General features: G+C 62.7%; 2 protein-coding genes across 11 annotated transcripts; both read left to right on the top strand.

The window, feature by feature from the left end:
- Window positions 1-241: 241 nt before the first annotated feature.
- PGAP6 (post-GPI attachment to proteins 6) lies at window positions 242-9,511 on the top strand. 7 transcript variants are annotated; one of them, XM_045874568.3, is made up of 13 exons: window positions 246-519; window positions 3,958-4,135; window positions 4,218-4,410; window positions 4,632-4,759; window positions 4,950-5,218; window positions 5,314-5,633; window positions 6,009-6,099; window positions 6,181-6,304; window positions 6,698-6,834; window positions 7,651-7,829; window positions 7,915-8,061; window positions 8,663-8,779; window positions 9,094-9,511. In XM_045874568.3, the coding sequence occupies exons 1-13, from the start codon at window positions 399-401 to the stop codon at window positions 9,388-9,390; spliced, it is 2,301 nt and encodes a 766-aa protein (XP_045730524.1). In that variant the 5' UTR covers window positions 246-398; the 3' UTR covers window positions 9,391-9,511. The 7 variants fall into 7 exon arrangements, 5 of the variants coding, with proteins under 5 accessions (XP_064448292.1, XP_054363375.1, XP_054363376.1 ...); XR_010411769.1 differs by having other exon boundaries at window positions 242-519; window positions 6,009-6,304; window positions 7,625-7,829; window positions 8,708-8,779; XR_010411768.1 differs by having other exon boundaries at window positions 243-519; window positions 6,009-6,304; window positions 7,625-7,829.
- A 36-nt stretch (window positions 9,512-9,547) lies between these two features.
- MRPL28 (mitochondrial ribosomal protein L28) lies at window positions 9,548-14,765 on the top strand. 4 transcript variants are annotated; one of them, XM_064592224.1, is made up of 6 exons: window positions 9,548-9,757; window positions 12,026-12,323; window positions 12,972-13,124; window positions 13,390-13,524; window positions 13,616-13,702; window positions 14,308-14,442. In XM_064592224.1, the coding sequence occupies exons 1-6, from the start codon at window positions 9,699-9,701 to the stop codon at window positions 14,344-14,346; spliced, it is 771 nt and encodes a 256-aa protein (XP_064448294.1). In that variant the 5' UTR covers window positions 9,548-9,698; the 3' UTR covers window positions 14,347-14,442. The 4 variants fall into 4 exon arrangements, with proteins under 4 accessions (XP_064448294.1, XP_064448293.1, XP_045730519.1 ...); XM_064592223.1 differs by having other exon boundaries at window positions 14,305-14,439; XM_045874563.3 differs by lacking the exon at window positions 9,548-9,757 and adding an exon at window positions 10,967-11,344 and having other exon boundaries at window positions 14,366-14,765.
- Window positions 14,766-17,911: the final 3,146 nt, after the last annotated feature.

The raw sequence follows: 17,911 nt of genomic DNA, 5'->3' as shown, positions 1-17,911 counted from the left end.
TGCGTGACCCTCCATCCTATCCCGCCCTACCTCCCCCTATCTGCGCGCGCGGTGGCGGGTCGGCATTCCCTCTCAGTCCACGACCTCCCTCTGACCCATTTTCCTCGCGCTCCCCGTGTCCCCAAGTCGCCTTCGGCCCGCTTCGGCCCCCCGCCAGCGTCCTCCTTCCGATTCCTGTCCCCGAGTCCGGCTCCGGCCACGGCTCCCGCAGGGCGGGGCCTCGCAGGCGGAAGTGCCCGGGGCGCCGGCGGCTGGGACCGGCCGGGACGATGGGAGCCCGGGGCAGAGGCGGCAGCGGCAGCGGCGGGGGCCGCAGTGGCGGCGGTGGCTGCCCGGGCGGCGGCGGGGGCGGGCGGCCGGGGACGCGGTCCGGGTAGCGCCGGGCCGAGCGCGGAGCCATGGGCCGGGCTGGGACCGGGACCGGGGGCGCGGCGGTGGCGGTGGCAGTGGCGGGGCCGTTGCTGCTGATGTTGCTCGCTGGGCCCCCGCCTACCGCCGCCGGCGACAGCAGGAAGAGCGGTGAGCCGGCGCGGACCCGCGGGTGCCATGGCGGGGGGGCGTGGGCTGGGGCCCGGCGGGTTGGGGGGCGGCTGGGAGGCGGAGTCTGGATTGTGTCTGGATTGTGACTCACCCTGGGGGCGCCTGTGCGCTCACCTGGCGCGGGCTCAGGGCCCAGGTCCCCACCCCAGGCAAGGGGGTGGGGGGGGGCCAGGGCAGCCCCTTGCGTGCGCCCCGTGTTAAAGTAGAAGTAGTCGGGGTGGAAAGGACGCCGGTGCCCCCTCCATTGTCCCCAGGGCCGAGTTCGTCCAGACTGGCCCCTTGGAGTGCGCCCTCCCTTCCCGGTTCCTCCCTACGCGTTTCGGTAGGGCACAGCCGCGCTGGAAGGGACTTGGAGGTGGAGGAGTGCAGGGGGACCCAGCTGGGAGGCCCACTGGAAAAAGGGTTGTGCGGTGGCTTCCAGGGCGCCCCCCTGGCCTCGGAGAAGGGCGGGTTGGGAGAAAGTTGCTTAGGTTCAGGAGAGGGGCCAGGTGGGTTTCCTGTCTTCACCCTTCACAGGGTCATACCCAGCCCAAGTGCAGTGACTTTCAGCAGCCGTGCTTCTTGGAGGCTGGACTCCCACGGGACCCTAGGAGCCTGGTAGGCCAGGGTGGTCTGAGGGTCCCCACCCTGGACTGAACCTCTAGGAGGTGGCTAGACCAGGAGATGCTGTCCCTCAGGGTCCTCCTGGGGGTGTTGAGTAGCCTCCCTGAGGGCCCTGTGGCCAGGGCTGGGAGGGCCTAAATGCCCCCTTGGGCAGCAGCCGGCTTATCCAGCACAGCATGGGGCTCTCTACCTCCACTTCCTGGCCCCCTGCCCCTCCCCCCTTCTCTGAAACCCTCCAAGCTCCTATTTCTTTGAGGGCTGTGCCTCTGGTTTCTGAGCTTGGCACAGTTTGAAATGAAAGGTGGTTTCCCCAGAGATTGGCTCCTGATTCAATTGCTCCGTTGGATATTGCCATATTTATGTCCACCTTTTTCTTCATCCTGGGGTCAGGGCCCGGTGAGGGCTCACTGGTGGGGGGGCTTATGGAGATGGAAAACTTGGGGCAGCCCCTCACCTCTTAGGCCTGCTGAGAAGTCAGGCCACTGTGTGGCCCTGGTTTCTGGAGTCTGTGCATGGGCAGAGTCCCTGTACTGGGTACCTGTCCTGCTTTGGAGGGTGTGGGATAGTGTGGGGATAGTGTGCTCTCCCTGGGGTTCCCAGGACAGGCTCAGGGACTTTCTCTCTTTTCTGTCTAACCCTGTGTCCTTGGAGGGGCCTGTGGGGCAAGGCTGGGGTACATGAAGCTGGTGCTCCCTGATAGAGGTAATGTGCTAACCGCCTGGTGTTCAGCAAGATAACCCCGTGGGTGTCTGGGGCAGGGAGGTCAGACTATAGAGCTGGGGTGCTGGAGGAGCTAAGTAGCCCTAGGAAGAGGGTTCACTGGGTCTTAGGGGGACCTTGAGCAGGTCTCTTATCTCCTATGCACCTGCTGAAACCTACCAGCTGTGTTCCAGGTGCCCTCAGGCTGGCATTCTGGCGCTGGCAGTGGCCAGAAGTCCTTGCCCCTTTCAGGCCAGGGTGCTGGGTGCCCAGCTGGCAGACTGTTTCTCTACGGTCCCCTGGTCCTGAGGTGGAGGTGGGGAGCTGTCCTACCTCAGCTCCCCAACACTTTTCTCCGCCCTTCTCATCATGTTATCCTGGGGGCTGAAGCAGCCTCACGAGGAGGTTTGTGTTAGTTCAGCAGCTCCTGGCTTCCTAGTGTTCAGTCCATAGCCTGGTGAATGGGACCTGGTGGCCAGCAGCCACCGGGAGAGTCTGGGATTCGTCCTGCATAGAGCCTACCCCTGAGCACCCTGCTGTGTGGGGCTGCTTTGTAGCTCAGACTGGCTTTGCAAGTGGGTCATTATCTTCTCTCCCGTGCCTCCCATGGGAGGGTCAGGAGGCTGGCGGGAGAGCAGATGCTCACCTGGCTCCCGTCCCTGCTCACCTGGCTCACCTTGAGGGGCCCTGGCCTGTGGCTGAGGTGGTGTCAGCCAGCCACTCTCCCAGTGGGGCAGAGATAGGCATTCAGCTTGGAAGAGCGGGAGGCCGCACCCTGTGTCCACAGTGCCTTTCTTCCGGAAGCACTTTAATATCCATTAACTTTGGAGGGCAGGGCACCTGAAAGGAGGTGCTGTCTACCTCAGCCAACTCACAAGGAAGCTGGGACTCAGAGAAAGGAAGGGACACCCAAGGTCACCAGAGGTATGAGGCCTGAGCTGGTGCTGGGGCTGGACTCCCGGCCATCCAGCCCAGGCATGTCATGACCAGACCCCATGCACGATTAGCTGTCCCCAGGAGCACAGAGAACACTTAGGGTGTTTTTGTCCTGTAGGAGCCCCAAGAGGGAGGGTTGTGGGTGGGCTCCACGCATGGGGTCAGACACCTGCTCTGGTGCTGGTTGTGCTCAGTCAGTGGACACCCCCAGCAGGGGCCTAATCCAGGGAGGGGCCTCTGGTCTCTGTGCTGAACCCCAGAAGACTCAGAGCTGGTCCTGGAATGGTTGGCATGACACAGGCTGAGTTTTAGAGTGTGGAGGGGAGGGTAGCCGGGGAGCCACAGAGGTGAAAACCTGAGAGCTCCTAGGAGGGTGGGCACAGGGGCGCCCCAGGCTGGGGCCATGGGCAGTTTTGTCTCTGTGGCCACCCTGCGTGAGCACAGGAACCAGCTGTCCCTTCGTCTTCAAGGCGGCCAGCCTTCCGGCCTGGGCCCTCCTCCCCCCAGGGTCTCTGCTCGCCTCCTCTCTGGGTGAGGGGGAACTCAGGCTCTCGTCTGGCTGTGTCTCAAGTCATCATGGGGCTGAGCAGGGGGCCAGGCTCTGGGCCTGAATCCCCTCAGCACAGCATGCCCCACAGCATGGAGCAGGAGGGGCTCCGAGGAGGTGGAGTGAGTGTTCTGGTGTCTGGTGCCCAGGACAAACGTGAGGTGGGGGCAGGCCTACCACCCTGAACACTTCCCGTGACCCTCAGCCTCCATCTCTTGGCCCCCGAGCTGCTGGGGCTGCAGTACTGAGTGAGACCATGACAGCGTGCAGGGGCGGTGGGGGGTGTGGGGGCGTCGGAGGCGTCTGGGGTGACAGGTGTGGGGGGCTCGTTCTGGAAGCTGCCCGATGGGTGGGATGTCGGTGATCTGGGGAGGCTTGGCAGAGACATGGCTTCAGGGTCGGAGCCTGTGCCCCGGAGAGATCAGTGGTGGGGGTGGAGAGGGTTAGAAAGATGACAGCTGTGGTTGAGAATGTGCGGCAGCTGAGAGGGAATGTGGCGGTGGCGGGAAAACCTGAGTCCTGGGCCTGCTGGGGGGGGACAGCGACAGGTCCAGCCGGGGTGCCAGGCTCATCCCTCTGTGGGATCCCGTGAGGAGGTGGGGGCCTGGCTGACAGCACCCTTCTCCCCGCAGACATCAGGCTGGTGTCCGAACATTTCTCACAGTCCCCACAGAAGCTGTCTTTCTACAGCTGGTATGGCAGCGCCAGACTCTTCCATTTCCGCGTGCCCCCGGACGCCGTGCTGCTGCGCTGGTTGCTGCAGGTGTCCCGGGGCAGCAGCCCTGCGTGCGCCAACGTGGAGATCACTGTGTAGGTGCCCGCCCGCCCGCTCGCCCACCCGGGTCCGCCCAGCGTCCACCCCTGACGCCTGTCCTGCTCTCCCTGTCTCCAGGTACTTCCGGTACGGCGCCCCTCCCGTCATCAACCCTTTGGGCACTAGCTTCCCTGCCAATACGTCTGTGCAGTCCCCCTTCTTCATCAAGATGCTGCAGAGCAACGCCTCCATCAACATCTCCCACCCAGCACCCGGGGACTGGTTTGTGGCCGCTCACCTGCCCCCCTCCTCCCAGAAGATTGAGATGAAGGTAAGGGGGCTGCCTCCCGGGGATGGGGGGCAGGATCCTTCGCTGCATGAATGCGCAGTCACTGTCGTTTACCTCCCCGGGGCAGACTTGCCTCTAGGTTCTGCTGCCCTGCTCTGGTCCAGTCCTGCCTGGCCCCCATTCCATGCCTGGGCTCTCTGCTCCGGCCCTGACCACCCCCATGTCTGCATGTTCTTTCCCCCCACACTTCGCTCTCTCCCCAGGGTTTTGCTCCCACCTGTGCCTACATCTTCCAGCCCGACATGCTGGTCGTGCGGGCAGTCGAGGTCTTTATCCTGGAGCCCGACGTTCCCCTTCCGCAGACTCTCCTCTCCCATCCCAGCTACCTCAAGTGAGTGGGACCCTCGGGGAGGCCTAGCCTCCGGGTGCGGTGGAGTGGGTGATCCCACTGTCCTCACTGTGCGGGCCTGGGCCTCAGGGCCCAACGCCCAGCTCCCTTGGGCCAACATCCCGAGTGTGAGTGAGGGGGGGTTTCGTGGCGGCCACAGAGCCTGAGCGAGACTGTGTCCCCTTGGCCACAGAATCTTCATCCCTGAGTACACCCGGGAGTTGCGGCTGGAGCTGCAGGGCTGTGTGAGCAATGGGAGCCTGGGCTGCCCCGTGCGCCTTACCGTGGGCTCGGCCACCCTGCCCAGAAACTTCCAGAAGGTGCTCACATGCATCAGCCCCACCTGGGCCTGCCACCTGTTCCTGCCCTCACCCCCCGGGGACCGGTGGCTGCAAGTGACTGCCAAGAGCCTGGCGGGGCCTCACGTTTTGGTGGCTTTCAGGGCTATAGCTGCCCTCACAGGTGGGCTGTGTGGAGAGGGCAGGGCGAGGGTGGCTCTGCCCCCTGCCGCTGACCCCCAGGCCTTCCTGCAGCTGAGCCCCTTATCCTCCTGACAGCCTGCAGGCCATGGAATCTGAACTCCCAGCACCTCCTGCAGAGCAGCCCAAACCAGAGCTGTAACGCCTCCACTGGTCTGCTGCCCCCGAGCCCTGGCTGCCACGGCCTGGGCAGGAGCAGCAGGGTGGGCGGTGGCCCCTTCTGCCTCGTGAGCTACCCGGTCATTCGGGAAGACATGGACGTGGTGTCTGTACGCTTCTGGCCTGCAGACAGGGTTTCGGTGCTGGTGCGGCCAGCCACGCCCTCAGTGATGCGGCTGTACCTCAGCACAGGCATGGACAGTGGGGGCTCCCTCACCATCTCCCTGCAGGCCAATAAGGTACCTTTACCTGTGAGCACCTCGCGGCCGGGCTCAGCTCAGGGCTCTCACGTGCCCAGGCTGAGGGATGCTGCTCAGGTCTTCCTGCCTTGACTTTGGCATAGACACAGGTCAGCCTTCCGGGCAACACCTGACTGCAGCAGGCCTTGGGGCAGAGTAGGGGCTCTGTCTGAGGAAAGGAAGGCCTGTTCTGTGGGCTAAGGAAGTGAGGCCGTGGGTGGGATCGGGCTGGGTGTCCCTGGTCCTGGAGGGATGGGCCCCGGAAGGGCCCTGGGCCAGCAGGAGCCACCGAGAACGGAGCCCAGCACCAGAGAGAGTGGGAACTTAGGGCAGTTGCGCTGGGGCTGGGGCTGACTGCATGGCCTCGCCTTCCAGACTGCAATTACCAACAACACCTTGGTAGCGGTCTGCCTGAACGCCGCCTCCCCCTTCCTCGGCTTCAACACATCGCTCAACTGCACCACAGGTATGGGCCGGCAGCATCCGGCCAGTGTCCCCAGCCAGCCCCTCTGGCCGTCTCTGCTCAGGCCCTCCCCCTTCCCTGCAGCCTTCTTCCAGGGCCACCCCCTGTCTCTGAGTGCCGCATCGCGCAAGGCCGACCTCATCATCCCCTACCCAGAGACAGACAACTGGTACCTCTCCCTGCAGCTTGTATGCCCCGAGAGCCCTGAGTAAGTAGACTTGGGGACCACCAGAGGGGGGCAGGTGGCATGGGGCTGCCCGGGTGCAAGTTCGGGAGTGACCAAGCCTCCTGCAAGCCACGTGGGGTCAGTTGCCTTCTGGGAGTTGAGGGATTCTGCTCACCCTTCCTGCTGCAGCCCCGGGAGTCAGGACACAAGGAGGGGGACCAGTCCAGGACACAGCCCTGGGAGACTGGGACTCGGGGCAGGGCGAGGGGAAAAGGCATCTCGGCCTCGGCAGGGCTCACAGCTGCTGTCCTCCAAGGCTGGGAGCCTGGGGGCCTCAAGTCTGGGTTCATGTGTCCAAGAGCCTGCTGAGAGCACGGACGAGGGACTGGCCAGCAGATGTCAGCAGCTAGCCTTCCTGTGGCCCCTTCCTCACAGGGAGTGCGAGCACGCCTCGGTCCTCGTGGAGACCACCTTGTCCTTGGTGCCCTGCCTGAATGACTGCGGTCCCTACGGCCAGTGCCTCCTTCTGCGCAGACTCAGCTACTTGTATGCAGGCTGCAGCTGCAAGGCCGGTGAGGGCCAGGCCTGAGGCCTCCAGACGCTTCTTTTTTTTTAAGTTTCTTTATTCAAGTAATCTCTACACCCAAGGTGGGGCTCCAACTCACGACCCCAAGATCAAGAGTTGCATGCTCCTCCGACTGAGCCAGCCAGGCACCTTGCCTGCAGACCCTTTTGCCCTTGGCCTCTCAGCCCGGTGTCTCCCTCTGGGAGCCCATTTCCCCTCTGTCAAGGCCGGAGAGTGACTCTGCCAAACAAGGGCAAATGCCTCCTCCTCATTCCTCCCCTGCTTCCTCAGTCCCCTGCCCCCCTGCCTCCCAGGCACAGATGGCACCCACAGAGAGAGTCCTGCCTCCTGACCTTGGCCTGCCCTTCCCACACCTGCCCCAGCCTGGCCCACGCCTGCCCCACGCCTGCCCCACGCCTGCCCCAGCCTGCCCCACGCATGCCCCACGCATGCCCTGGCCTGCCCCACGCATGCCCCACGCACGCCCCACGCACGCCTCATACATGCCCCGGCCTACCCCATGCATGACCCACACATGACCCATGCATGACCCACACATGCCCCATGCATGCCCCTCGCCTGCCCTAGCCTGCCCCATGCCTACCCCGGCCTGCCGCACGCCTGCCCCACGCATGCCCCACGCATGCCCCACGCATGCCCTGGCCTGTCCCACGCCTGCCCCAGCCTGCCACATGCCTGCCCCACACCTGCCCCAGGTGAGGAAGGGGCTTCTCTGCAGGCCTCTAGGTGAGGGGTAGGCCCTGAGCTTCAGAAGAAACCCCCCTCCCCGGCCTCAGCCCCCTGGCATCACACTGGCCCACAGGCTGGCGTGGATGGAGCTGCACGGACAACAGCACAGCCCAGACCGTGGCCCAGCAGAGGGTGGCCACCCTCCTTCTCACCCTCAGCAACCTCATGTTCTTGGCCCCCATCGCTGTCTCGGTGCACCGCTCATTCCTGGTGGAGGCCTCCGTCTATGCCTATACCATGTTCTTCTCCACGGTAGGCTCGCTCCACTGCCTTGGGGATGTGGGGGCGGGGCTGGCTGGGGGGCGCTGGGCTGCGGCTTACCACCCCTGCTCTGCAGTTCTACCATGCCTGCGACCAGCCCGGGGAGGCCGTGCTGTGCATCCTTGGCTATGACACCCTGCAGTACTGCGACTTTCTGGGCTCTGGGGTGTCCATCTGGGTCACCATCCTCTGCATGGCGCGGCTGAAGGCAGCCCAGAAACATGTGAGTGACTCCTGACGCCTGGGTCTGGACTCCAGGCGTGCCCCATATCGAGGAAGAGACCAGAAAGAGGGCTTGGCTCTTCGAAACCTGCCTTCTCTTGTAAAGACCATTCTCCTGCTGGAGGAAGCTGCCTCCGGCTGGGAGGGACCGGCTGCTTGGAGAGGGCCAGGAAAGAAAGGTGGTGGGCAGGGTCAAGTGAGGCCCCCAGCCTGTCTCTCCCAGAGCCCCCTTCAGAGAGGAAGCCTAGAGCGCCAACCCTAGGCCAGACCTCCCTGAGAAGCCCCCAGCTGTGCTCCTGCAGTCCTTGTGCGGAGGACACTTTGGGACTTTTCTGCCTCAACTGGCTCTGACTAATAAGGACACATGCCTGGGGCCTTGCCTGGCCACATTTGTGCCTCAGAAGTCCACTTGTGGACGGATCAATGGAAGCCCTGGGTCCCAGCAATGCAGAGCAGGACAAAGTGTGCCAGCAACTCTAAGGCCAAGGGACAGTGGGGGCCAGCAGGACGATGACCATGCCCAGGTCACCGGACCTTGCATTGTCATGAACGACTGGCTGAGGGTTCCCATGACCCTGTGGTCACCCCTGTGTCTTGCCCAGGTCCTGTTTCTCCTGGGCACGCTGATCTTCGCCATGTCCTTGCAGCTGGACCGCAGGGGTGCCTGGAACATGATGGGGCCTTGTCTCTTTGCCTTTGTGGTCATGGTCACCATGTGGGTAAGGAGCTGGGACAAGCCAGCGCTCCTGGCCAGACCCCCCTCCTCTGGTGATTGGGATAAGAGTCTGGGCTCCCCGCAGACCCCTCATTCTGGCCATGTTCCCGCCCCTGGGCCCGAGTCCTGCACAGCTGCTGAGGATTGCTGGGGGCACCCACGAGGCCCGGGCCTGACACCTGTCAGCTCTTTGTGCCCTTAGGGCCCCCTCCAAGCAGCCACACCGACGCGGTCCAGCTGCCCAGACCTGGCGGGGGGGCCCCCGGGAGCTGCGGCTGCAGCCTCCTGTGCCGGACCTCACGCGGCGGCTCTCTCCAGGTGTACCGCTGCGGGCGCCGGCGGCACTGCTACCCCACCTCCTGGCAGCGCTGGGTCTTCTACCTCCTGCCCGGCATCTCGATGGCTGCTGTGGCCGTTGCCATCTACACCTCCATGATGACCAGCGACAACTATTACTACACGCACAGCATCTGGCACATGCTGCTGGCGGGGAGTGCGGCCTTCCTGCTGCCGCCGCGTGAGCAACACACCAAGCCCTGGGCCTGCTCGCAGAAGCTCACTTGCCACTATCAGATCTGTAAGAACCACCGAGAGGACCTGTACACGGTGACGTGACGTGGCCAGCTCAGGGAGCCTGGCAGCTGCGAACATGACCTCTCTGGCCAGGGGCACGACCAAAGGAGAAGGACCCTGTCCAGATCGATTTCCAACTGAATAAAATTGCCCTTGCACTCTTTGGCTTCCTCCCGAGGAGAGGAGTGCCCCCCCCCCCCCCCATTCCCTCGTTCCTGCCGGTTGCTGGCTACCACGGTCCCTCTGCAGGTCCCAGCTGGTGTCTGCAGGGGCCCCTGGGGCCTGGGCCTGGCTGCTTGGAGACTGCAGGTGCCATGCAGGGGCAGGCTCTGTGTTCGGCTGGCTGAAGGATGGTTGGCGATGTGGAGCAAGATTCCCCCATCATCCCTGTTCCCTGTGAGGTGGTGAGGTGAGGCCCAGGGGGACCGAGGAGGCCTGAGCCCACCTCCCACAGGCCTCCGCCCCACTGAGCCTGGGACCGTGCCCTCCTTGCGTCCCTGGCTCCGTGACGAGGTGTGCCCTGATGCCGGTCTTCCCGGGTGTGGGCATGCTCCCTGCTGATGCAGTGGTGTGGGGAGAGGCGACCAGTCACCAGGCACCTGCTGGGCACTGAGAGGCTGGGTTTTGGCCTTCCGGTCCTGCCCCTCCCCTCCATTCGGCTCTCTGCTTTGGAGGTGCCGCCCCTTGGGAAGAGCTTCCTTGGGAGGGGGCTGCCAAGCTGCTCTGGGAGTGCAGTACCACAGGTCCCACCCTGCCCCAACTCCATCTCTCCAGCCAGCCCATGGGTTCCTGGGCCCTTGCCTGGGGAGCCACTCATGCTCTCCAGTTGCTCCAGGAAAGCAAGTGATGACTGCTGCCTTGTACAGGCCTAACCGTGTGTTTGGGGAGGGGGTTCCCTGAGACCCGGCCCAGCCTTTCTCCATCCTCTGTGGGGGAAGCAGGGTAAGGGGGGCTGACTGCCCCTCCCCTAAGGCAAGACTGCCATGGCTGCCTACCAGGGGTGCCTGAAGTGGCCCAAAGTGGCCACAGGAAACTGAGGCCTCTGAAGGTGGGGTGGGTTGGGGACAGGCAGCCCTCCCACCTACTGGCCCCGGGGCTTCCCTTCCTGTCCCGCTGCGGCCTCCCGCACCCCTTGTCACCCTGCACTCGGCCCCTAGCACATTCTCTAGGCTTGTAAAGGGGAAACAAACATTTAGATATGGTGGTTTTGGGGGTTACAAGTTTTCAAGGCATTAAGACATTTTTATGTAGCTCTGATTTTGCTGTGATTGGTGAGTTTAATATTCTACAGTGATATTTCAAGGCACAAGAGTCTTTTATTTTATTTTTATTTTTATTTTTTAAAGATTTTTTGTTTATTTATTTGACAGAGAGAGAGAGCGAGAGAGGGAACACAAGCAGGGGGAGTGGAACAGGGAGAAGCAGGCTTCCCGCCGAGCAGGGAACCCGATGCGGGGCTCGAACCCAGGACCCTGGGATCATGACCTGAGCCGAAGGCAGACGCTTAATGACTGAGCCGCCCAGGCGCCCCAAGAGTCTTTTATTTTAGAGTGAGCGTGCAGGGGGAGGGGAGGGCGGGGAGGATCTTAGGCAGGATCTATGCTTCGCGAGGGCCCGATCTCAGGACCCTGGGATCACGACCTGAGCGGAAATCAAGAGTTGGACTCTTAACCGACTGGGCCACCCAGGCGCCCCGAGACACAAGAGTTTTTACATTGATTTCTGCTCCCCATCCGGGAGGAGAGGGGGTGGGACCGAGGATGACAAGCTCCACCCCTCCCCGCCCCCAGCTCCGCTCAAGGGGAAAAGGATCCGCATTTGCCGACGGTGCCTTGAGCTGCTGCTGTCACTGCCGCGCATTTTCCACGGTCCCTAAAGACAGGAAATGGGGCGGGACAAGAGTAGACTGACGGGCTTTTCAGCCAGTTAGCGGCGGATGGGGTGCTAGGCGCTGCGTCGCGACTTCTGGTTCCGGTGGGGCGCGGAACTTGGAGAGGTAGGCAGTGGGCTAGGTCAGGGTTGGGTTTCGAGGGGGCGAATAGGGACTGCAGATCCGGGCCAGGGACGGGAGTCAGGGTCCGGGATTAGGAGTCTGGGCGAGGGGAGAGGCTACACGGGTACTTGGGGCCGGATCTGGAGTCCTGGGGCCGCGGTTGGGAGTCCGGGGGACCGGGGTCGGGGCCGGAGGGACCGGGGTCGGGAGTCCGGGGGTCGGCGTTGGGAGTCAAGGGGCTGGGGTCGGGGTCGGGGGAACCGGGGTCGGGAGTCAGAGTCCGGGATTAGGAGTCGGGGCGAAGGGAGAGGCTATACGGGTACTTGGGGCCGGATCCGGAGTCGTGGGGCCGCGCCGGTAGTCTGGGGGCCAGGGTTGGGAGTCTAGGGGCCAGGGTCGGGGCCGCGGTCGGGAGTCAGGGGACCGGGGTCGGGATCGGAGGGACTGGGATCGGGAGTCAGGCGGTCGGCGTCGGTAGTCAGAGGGTCGGAGTCGGGGTCGGGAGTCAGGAGGCTGGGGTCGGGGCCGGGGGTCGGGGTCCGGGGGACCGGGGTCGGGAGTTAGGGAGTCGGCATCGGTAGTCAGAGGGTCAGAGTCGGGGTCGGGAGTCGGAGCCGCGCGGGTAGTCGGGGCCAGAGTGCGGCCGGGCTGCGGCGTAACGGCGCCACCCCTGTCTCCCGCCAGGCTCGCCGCGATGCCGCTGCACAAGTTCCCGGTCGGCCTGTGGAAGCAGCTCCGGCTGCGGGAGGGTATCTGCTCCCGCTTGCCCCGGCACTACCTGCGCTCCCTGGAGGAGGCGCGGACGCCCACTCCCGTGCACTACAGGCCGCACGGGGTTAAGTTCAAGATCAACCCCAAGAATGGGCAGCGGGAGCGTGTGGAGGATGTACCCATTCCCATTTACTATCCCCCAGAATCCCAGCTGGGGCTCTGGGGTGGGGAGGGCTGGATCCTGGGCCATAGATACATCAACAACGACAAGGTACGTGAGCAGGGCAGGCTTTGGGGTACTCCTCTGGGATTTGCTGCCCTGGGCCCCAGGGGGTGGGATGGGGGTGTGTACTTACAGTGTGGTGGTGTCCTGAGACAGGGTGGTGCAGAGCCACTGGATGGTTAGCCAGATCAAGTGTGAGGAGGAGGAGGAGACCTGTGTGTGAGAGGCAGTAGCGGGAGGTCAGGTCTTCGGTTACCTGTCAGCCTGACACGCTGTAGTTTGCCTCCTTCTCGTGACTGCCACTGCATCACTGCACTTAGGAAGGCTGAGAGATGCACAGTCTGCCTTCCACACCGTGCAGTCTCTGGTGGGAAACCTGGAGGGGCTGCTGAGCCCTCTGCAGGGTGGCTTGTGTCTTTGAGGCCTCCTGGGGGGCCTCTCCTTTTGTCTTCGGCCCCTTGGTCCCTGGTTTGGAGTGTGATGACCTGTGAACCACAGAGTTATGGTTGTACATGTGGTGTGTCTGGAACGCACACCAGCAACCCAGGTAGGGTTGAGGAGAAGCTGATCTCTGGGTCCCCAGGTGGGGCCTGGTCCATCCAACTCTCGGTCCTGAGCCTCAGTAAGATGCCCCGGCCCCATTTGGCTCTGTTGGGAGAAGCAACAGCCCTCACGAGGTCTCTTTTCCTCCCTTAGCTCTCAAAGAGGGTGAAGAAGGTGTGGAAGCCACAGCTGTTTGAGCGTGAGCTCTACAGTGAGATCCTGGACACGAAATTCACCATCACAGTGACCCAGCGGACCCTGGACCTCATTGACGAGGCCTACGGGTTCGACTTCTACATCCTCAAGGCAAGCGGAGGCTGTGCCAGCACACAGCGGAGTCTCCTAGCGAGTCAGAGACTCTCTGGGGCACACCCGTGTCTGGGGTGGAGGGACACCAGTGAAATATAAACGGGGTCTCAGTGAGCATTGCTGCCTCCTTCCCTGCTCTCAGACCTTCCTTTGTCCTGTGATGGCCTGGGGCCCTCCCGCTGCTGAGGAGGTGGTGGGGTCTGCTGGAGGGTGGGCAGGGCCCCGCCAGCAACACCTGGCCCCATGCATAGTCTCCTGCCAGACTCCAAAGGAGGACCTGTGCTCCAAGTTCGGGATGGACCTGAAGCGAGGGATGCTGCTGCGGCTTGCCCGACAGGACCCCCAACTGCACCCAGACAACCCCAAGAAGAGGGCAGCCATCTACAGCAAGTACAAGGTGAGGGCTTTGGTTTGTACTTCTGGCTCCTTGTGGGTCCCATTGGCGGGCCGTACGTCTGCTCATCGAGTGCCTGGTCTCTCCTGTGCAGGAGTTTGTCATCCCGGAGGCAGAAGCCGAGTGGGTCGGCCTGACGCTAGATGAGGCTGTGGAGAAGCAGAGGCTCCTAGAGGAGAAGGTGAGCACGTGTGAGCACCAGCTGCTGAGCACTAGCAGACCGGTGGGTGGGGAGGCGTACTGCCTCAGGGAAAGCCTGGACTGGGGGCCGCTGCGCCCGGTGAGCTCGGGGAGGAGCTGCTGCTGTGCACGGCTGGCCCGGTACAACCATGGCCTTGGGTTCCGTGCGGCGTGCCCCCTGCCCTCGAAGTCCTGACTCTGTCCTGCCCACCCCACCCCGCCCCTCAGCTGACTTCATAAGTTCATGGACAGAAAGACTCTTGGTGGTACCTTTGGTTTCTTTGGCCACGTGGCACCCCCCTGTCCTGCAATCTTCCTGGTATCGAGCTGAGGTCTTTTTGTGTCTGCACCCTGGAAGGGTCTGGAGCTCGTGGTCGCTGCTGGAACAGGGAGCCCACCAGCAGCTGTTGCCCCTGTTCTCTCTGCTTGGTTTATCTGCAACCATAGGGCCCCAAGGCAGGGAAGTGGGGGAGAGATGCCTGGTCCCTGGGTCCCCAAGGGAAGGTGGCCTCTGTCTCGTGGACAGGGCACTGTGCTCTGGGCTGGTGGCTGCAGCCAAGCCTGAGGGGTCTAGTCTCACGCCGGATGCCTCTGTTTGGCCAGCAGCAACTGGATTCCTGCCTTCCCCAGAGCGACTCATCCTGACCCTGTCTCGTTCCTGTAGGCCCCGACTCCTCTGTTCAGGGTCTATGTGGAGGAGCTGATTGGGCAGCTGCAGCAGCAAACACTGTCGGAGCCCATGGTGGTGCACAAGAGAGCCAGCAAGAAATGACTGCACGGTGACCCAGGCCTGACAGCCATGCTCAGACATGCCCCCCCACCCGGCACTGTGGACACAAGAGCCTGGGGTGGTGGTGAGGGCCACGTGTGGGTAGCGGATGAACCCGTTCTTCTGCTCTGACTCAGCAGCTCCCAGGGTTGGGTGGGCTTTGTGGAGGCCCCAAGGGGTCTCGTCCCAGGGTCCCCAGAGGTCTGGGGCTGTCTTGCTGCCTCTGTGGCTCCTCCTTCCCCCTGCAGTGGGGTCACCACACTTCGGGGGCAGCACAAGTAAAGTCTGAACTGGGCCGTGTGTGTGCTGCTTTGCTTGGAAGACTGGAGCTGTCCTGAGTGGTCTTTGACCTCGTCATGCCCTGCCCCAGAGACCCAGGATATGGCTGAGCTGTGGGACCGGGGTTTGTGTCAGTGTCTTGGCTTCCTCTGGGAGAGTCCAGTGTAGTTGAAGGCATCTTGCAACAGATCGTCTCCCTGTTGCACATCCCCACCGTCTGGAGGGTTCTCCAGAGTGGAGGCAGGGAGGCTTGGCCTCAGTCTGGGAGTGACAGGGAAGGCTCTGTGCTGGCATACCATTCAGGGTGGTGAGCACCCCCACCAGCTCTCGGGAGGTGCAGGGATGGGATTCCCAGTGGGAGGCTAGCCCAGGTGCCCTGACACCGTTCCTGCTCTGAGATTTGGGGGCTGCCTTGACCTTCTTCCCCAGCATTTTCCTGGGAGTATTAAGCGTTGAGACCCATTCAGATCACTCAGGGAGGACAGGGAGTGATTCCCCTGGCCTGATCCTGGCAGCTGACCCCGGGGCACCTACCTCCCCTGAGAGATGCTGTGGAAGTGAAGACATCTGGGCTGTGTTCGTGGAGGTGGAGACCAGAGGGGGCATGAGGCTGGGCAGTGAACACAGCGGCAGGAGGGCCTTAGAGACCCCACAGCATAGGGAGGTCATTGCGGGGGGGGGGTTCTGTCCTCTGGGGAGCAATCCTGAGGTCTCTGTGCGAAGCTGGGAAATGCTGTCATCAGTCCCAGAGTCTGCTGGGGCGTACCTTTGGACCCATGTCTTTTTTTTTTTTTTTTTTAAGATTTTATTTATTTATTTCACAGAGAGACAGTGAGAGAGGGAACACAAGCAGGGGGAGTGGGAGAGAGAGAAGCAGGCTTCCCACCGAGCAGGGAGTGTGATGCGGGGCTCAATCCCAGGACCCTGGGATCATGACCTGAGCTGAAGGCAGATGCCCAACGACTGAGCCACCCAGGTGCCCCTGGACCCATGTCCTGATGCACATGATTGTTTCTTCGTGGGGTGCCCCAACGTTGGGAACAGTTTTTAATTTTTCAAAAGTTTTACCAAAAGCTGCCAGCGCCCAGCCCACCGCTGCCCCAGTTCTGGCTGATCTGCAAGGCCCAGCCCAGCTATCCGAACCGCAGCCCCTGGCTCCAGCTACATAGGTGGTGGTCTGGACTGGCCAGCCCTCTGACCCCCACTGGATCCCACTTGCTGCTTCCCATGCTCAGCCCTGAACTGAATCACACTGATTCCTTTCTAGCCTGTGTCATCTGTGCGCCCCCCCATGCTGTGCACACAGGTGCCCCTAGTTCTTGGCCATGGCTCTCAGTCATGCCTTGCTCAGCTGCTCTTTCCTGCCCCCACTCAGGGTACAGGTCAAGGTGGGAGGAGCTCCTATCAGGACTTGTAGTGTTTGTGTGTCTGCTGGTACCTGAAGGGGCCTAGACCTGGTGCAGGGTGTGTGGCTGGAGCCGGGGGGTAGGGGGGTGCTAGGCTGCCTGTGGCTGTGGTGGGGGAGGGTGGACTCTGGCCTGGGTCTCCCTGTCAGCACTGGAGGGCCACACAAAAGTGTCGAAAGCAGAGGCCCAGCCGAAGTGGGGTTACCACACTTGGGGGCAGCACAAGGAAAGTCTTAGGGTTGCAGCTTTGCTCTCCCTGGGGCGTGGGGGTTACCGCAAGGACGGCCCAGACTGGCCTCCAGGCTGCTGGTCAATAAAGGAGCTTGGTGTGGCCTCAGCAGGTCACTTCCCTCCCCATAACCTACGGCGGGTCTGGCTGTGGCCTTGGCCGTTTTCTGGCAGAGTCAGTCTCTGTTTCACCAAATTCTCATGAAGAACTTCTACCCGGGTAAGGTTAGGCTGTCAGTGAATGACAGACTCACCTCCCCAACCCAAATAAAACTGCCCGGTCTGGGAAGGTGCCTGGCAGGCAGAAACTGCCACACTGTCCCCTTCCAGAAGGTGGGGAAGCTCACACGCTGCACACCAAGCAGGAGCTGGGCAGTGGGGGCCCACCAGGCCACATGTCCCCCTCCAGGGTCACCTTCCTCGTTACTTGTCCCCACAGGCCACGGCTCCACTAGTCTGCTGTGTGCATCCCTGAGAGCCGCCAGTCCCCTCACTGAGTCCCTGCAGCCCCTCAGGCCCCTAGATTGGGGTGGGTAGTCGTACTGACCAAGGTCAAACCTGCAGAAGTCCAGACTGCCCTGTGCTGGCCTGGGTGGGCAGACAGGCTAGGCCACTGTGGAGGGACCCGGCCCTCTAGGAGCCCTTGGGCAAGCCCCCTTGCTCGTGTGTTTCTATGACAGCCCAACCAGTCAGGGACCATGGACATGAGGGTTGACCATCACCAGCTATAGATGAAGAGGTCCCTTGGTACCCGGGCATTGGAGGCCCCTGACAAGTGTGACCATCAACACCATGGGGTCCCGAGGCCCAGGAAGGACACCTGAGGTTAGGAAGGGCGTGGCCCAGTCCATGGCTCTGTGTCTGACCCCTCACCTGGAGGGTCTTGCCTGAGTCCTACTCAGGTGTGCACTGGCTTGCAGGGTGGAGGATGTGGAGAGAACAGGCAAGTCTTCACATCTCCCTGCTAGGAGCCCAGAGGAGCTGTTGTGAGGCCTACCCACATACACTGTCTTTCCCTCTGGAGCCTGGGCTCCAGATCCCCTTGCACACCAACTTGCTCAGCAGCATCAGCCCTATGCCATCTGGCACTCTCTGCCACAGTATGCCAGAGCCCTCCCCAAGCTCTCTTGAGCCCCAGAGTGGGGCTCCCACTGCTGGACCCTCCAGCACCTCCAGCTGACTCAGACCTATGTCCCCACCCACACCTCATCCCTGGACAACACCTGTCTGCTGGTGGTGTCCAGCATGGGGGTGGGGAGGGCCCTTGAGGCTGGGGGCTCACTCCTGTGACTGAGCCACTTGGGGTGGGGCCAAGCCAGTGTGGAGAAGTCTGGGACCACGTCCCCAGGCTGGCTGAGCAGCTTCGGTGCCATATAGTTCTGGGCCCAGCCTGGCCCACCCTGAGCCCATTCCCTTGGATGTGCAAGCCCTGTGGACCTGTGTACCAGATACCCCCTATTTCCCAGGTCCCTCTGACCTTGGCAGTGGCTTCCTCAGCAGGCCCTGGGCCCCTGCAGTCCTGGCCTCT

Source organism: Mirounga angustirostris, unplaced genomic scaffold (genome assembly GCF_029215605.1).
Source record: "Mirounga angustirostris isolate CCGP_5_RB_7025 unplaced genomic scaffold, mMirAng1.0.hap1 SCAF_5, whole genome shotgun sequence".
Classification (NCBI taxonomy): Eukaryota; Metazoa; Chordata; class Mammalia; order Carnivora; family Phocidae; genus Mirounga; species Mirounga angustirostris.
Note: the sequence above shows the minus strand (reverse complement) of the source record. Positions and strands in the feature narration are given on the sequence as shown.

Bases quoted from the DNA above. Each gene is read 5' to 3' on its own strand.
- PGAP6 (XM_054507399.2), top strand. From the start codon at position 399: ATGGGCCGGGCTGGGACCGGGACCGGGGGCGCGGCGGTGGCGGTGGCA. The intron at 5,634-6,008 runs GTACCTTTACCT...CTCGCCTTCCAG, and splicing joins TCTCCCTGCAGGCCAATAAG to ACTGCAATTACCAACAACAC. The intron at 7,830-7,914 runs GTAGGCTCGCTC...CCTGCTCTGCAG, and splicing joins ATACCATGTTCTTCTCCACG to TTCTACCATGCCTGCGACCA.
- MRPL28 (XM_064592223.1), top strand. From the start codon at position 9,699: ATGGTTGGCGATGTGGAGCAAGATTCCCCCATCATCCCTGTTCCCTGT. The intron at 9,758-12,025 runs GTGAGGCCCAGG...GTCTCCCGCCAG, and splicing joins GTTCCCTGTGAGGTGGTGAG to GCTCGCCGCGATGCCGCTGC. The intron at 13,125-13,389 runs GCAAGCGGAGGC...GTCTCCTGCCAG, and splicing joins TCGACTTCTACATCCTCAAG to ACTCCAAAGGAGGACCTGTG.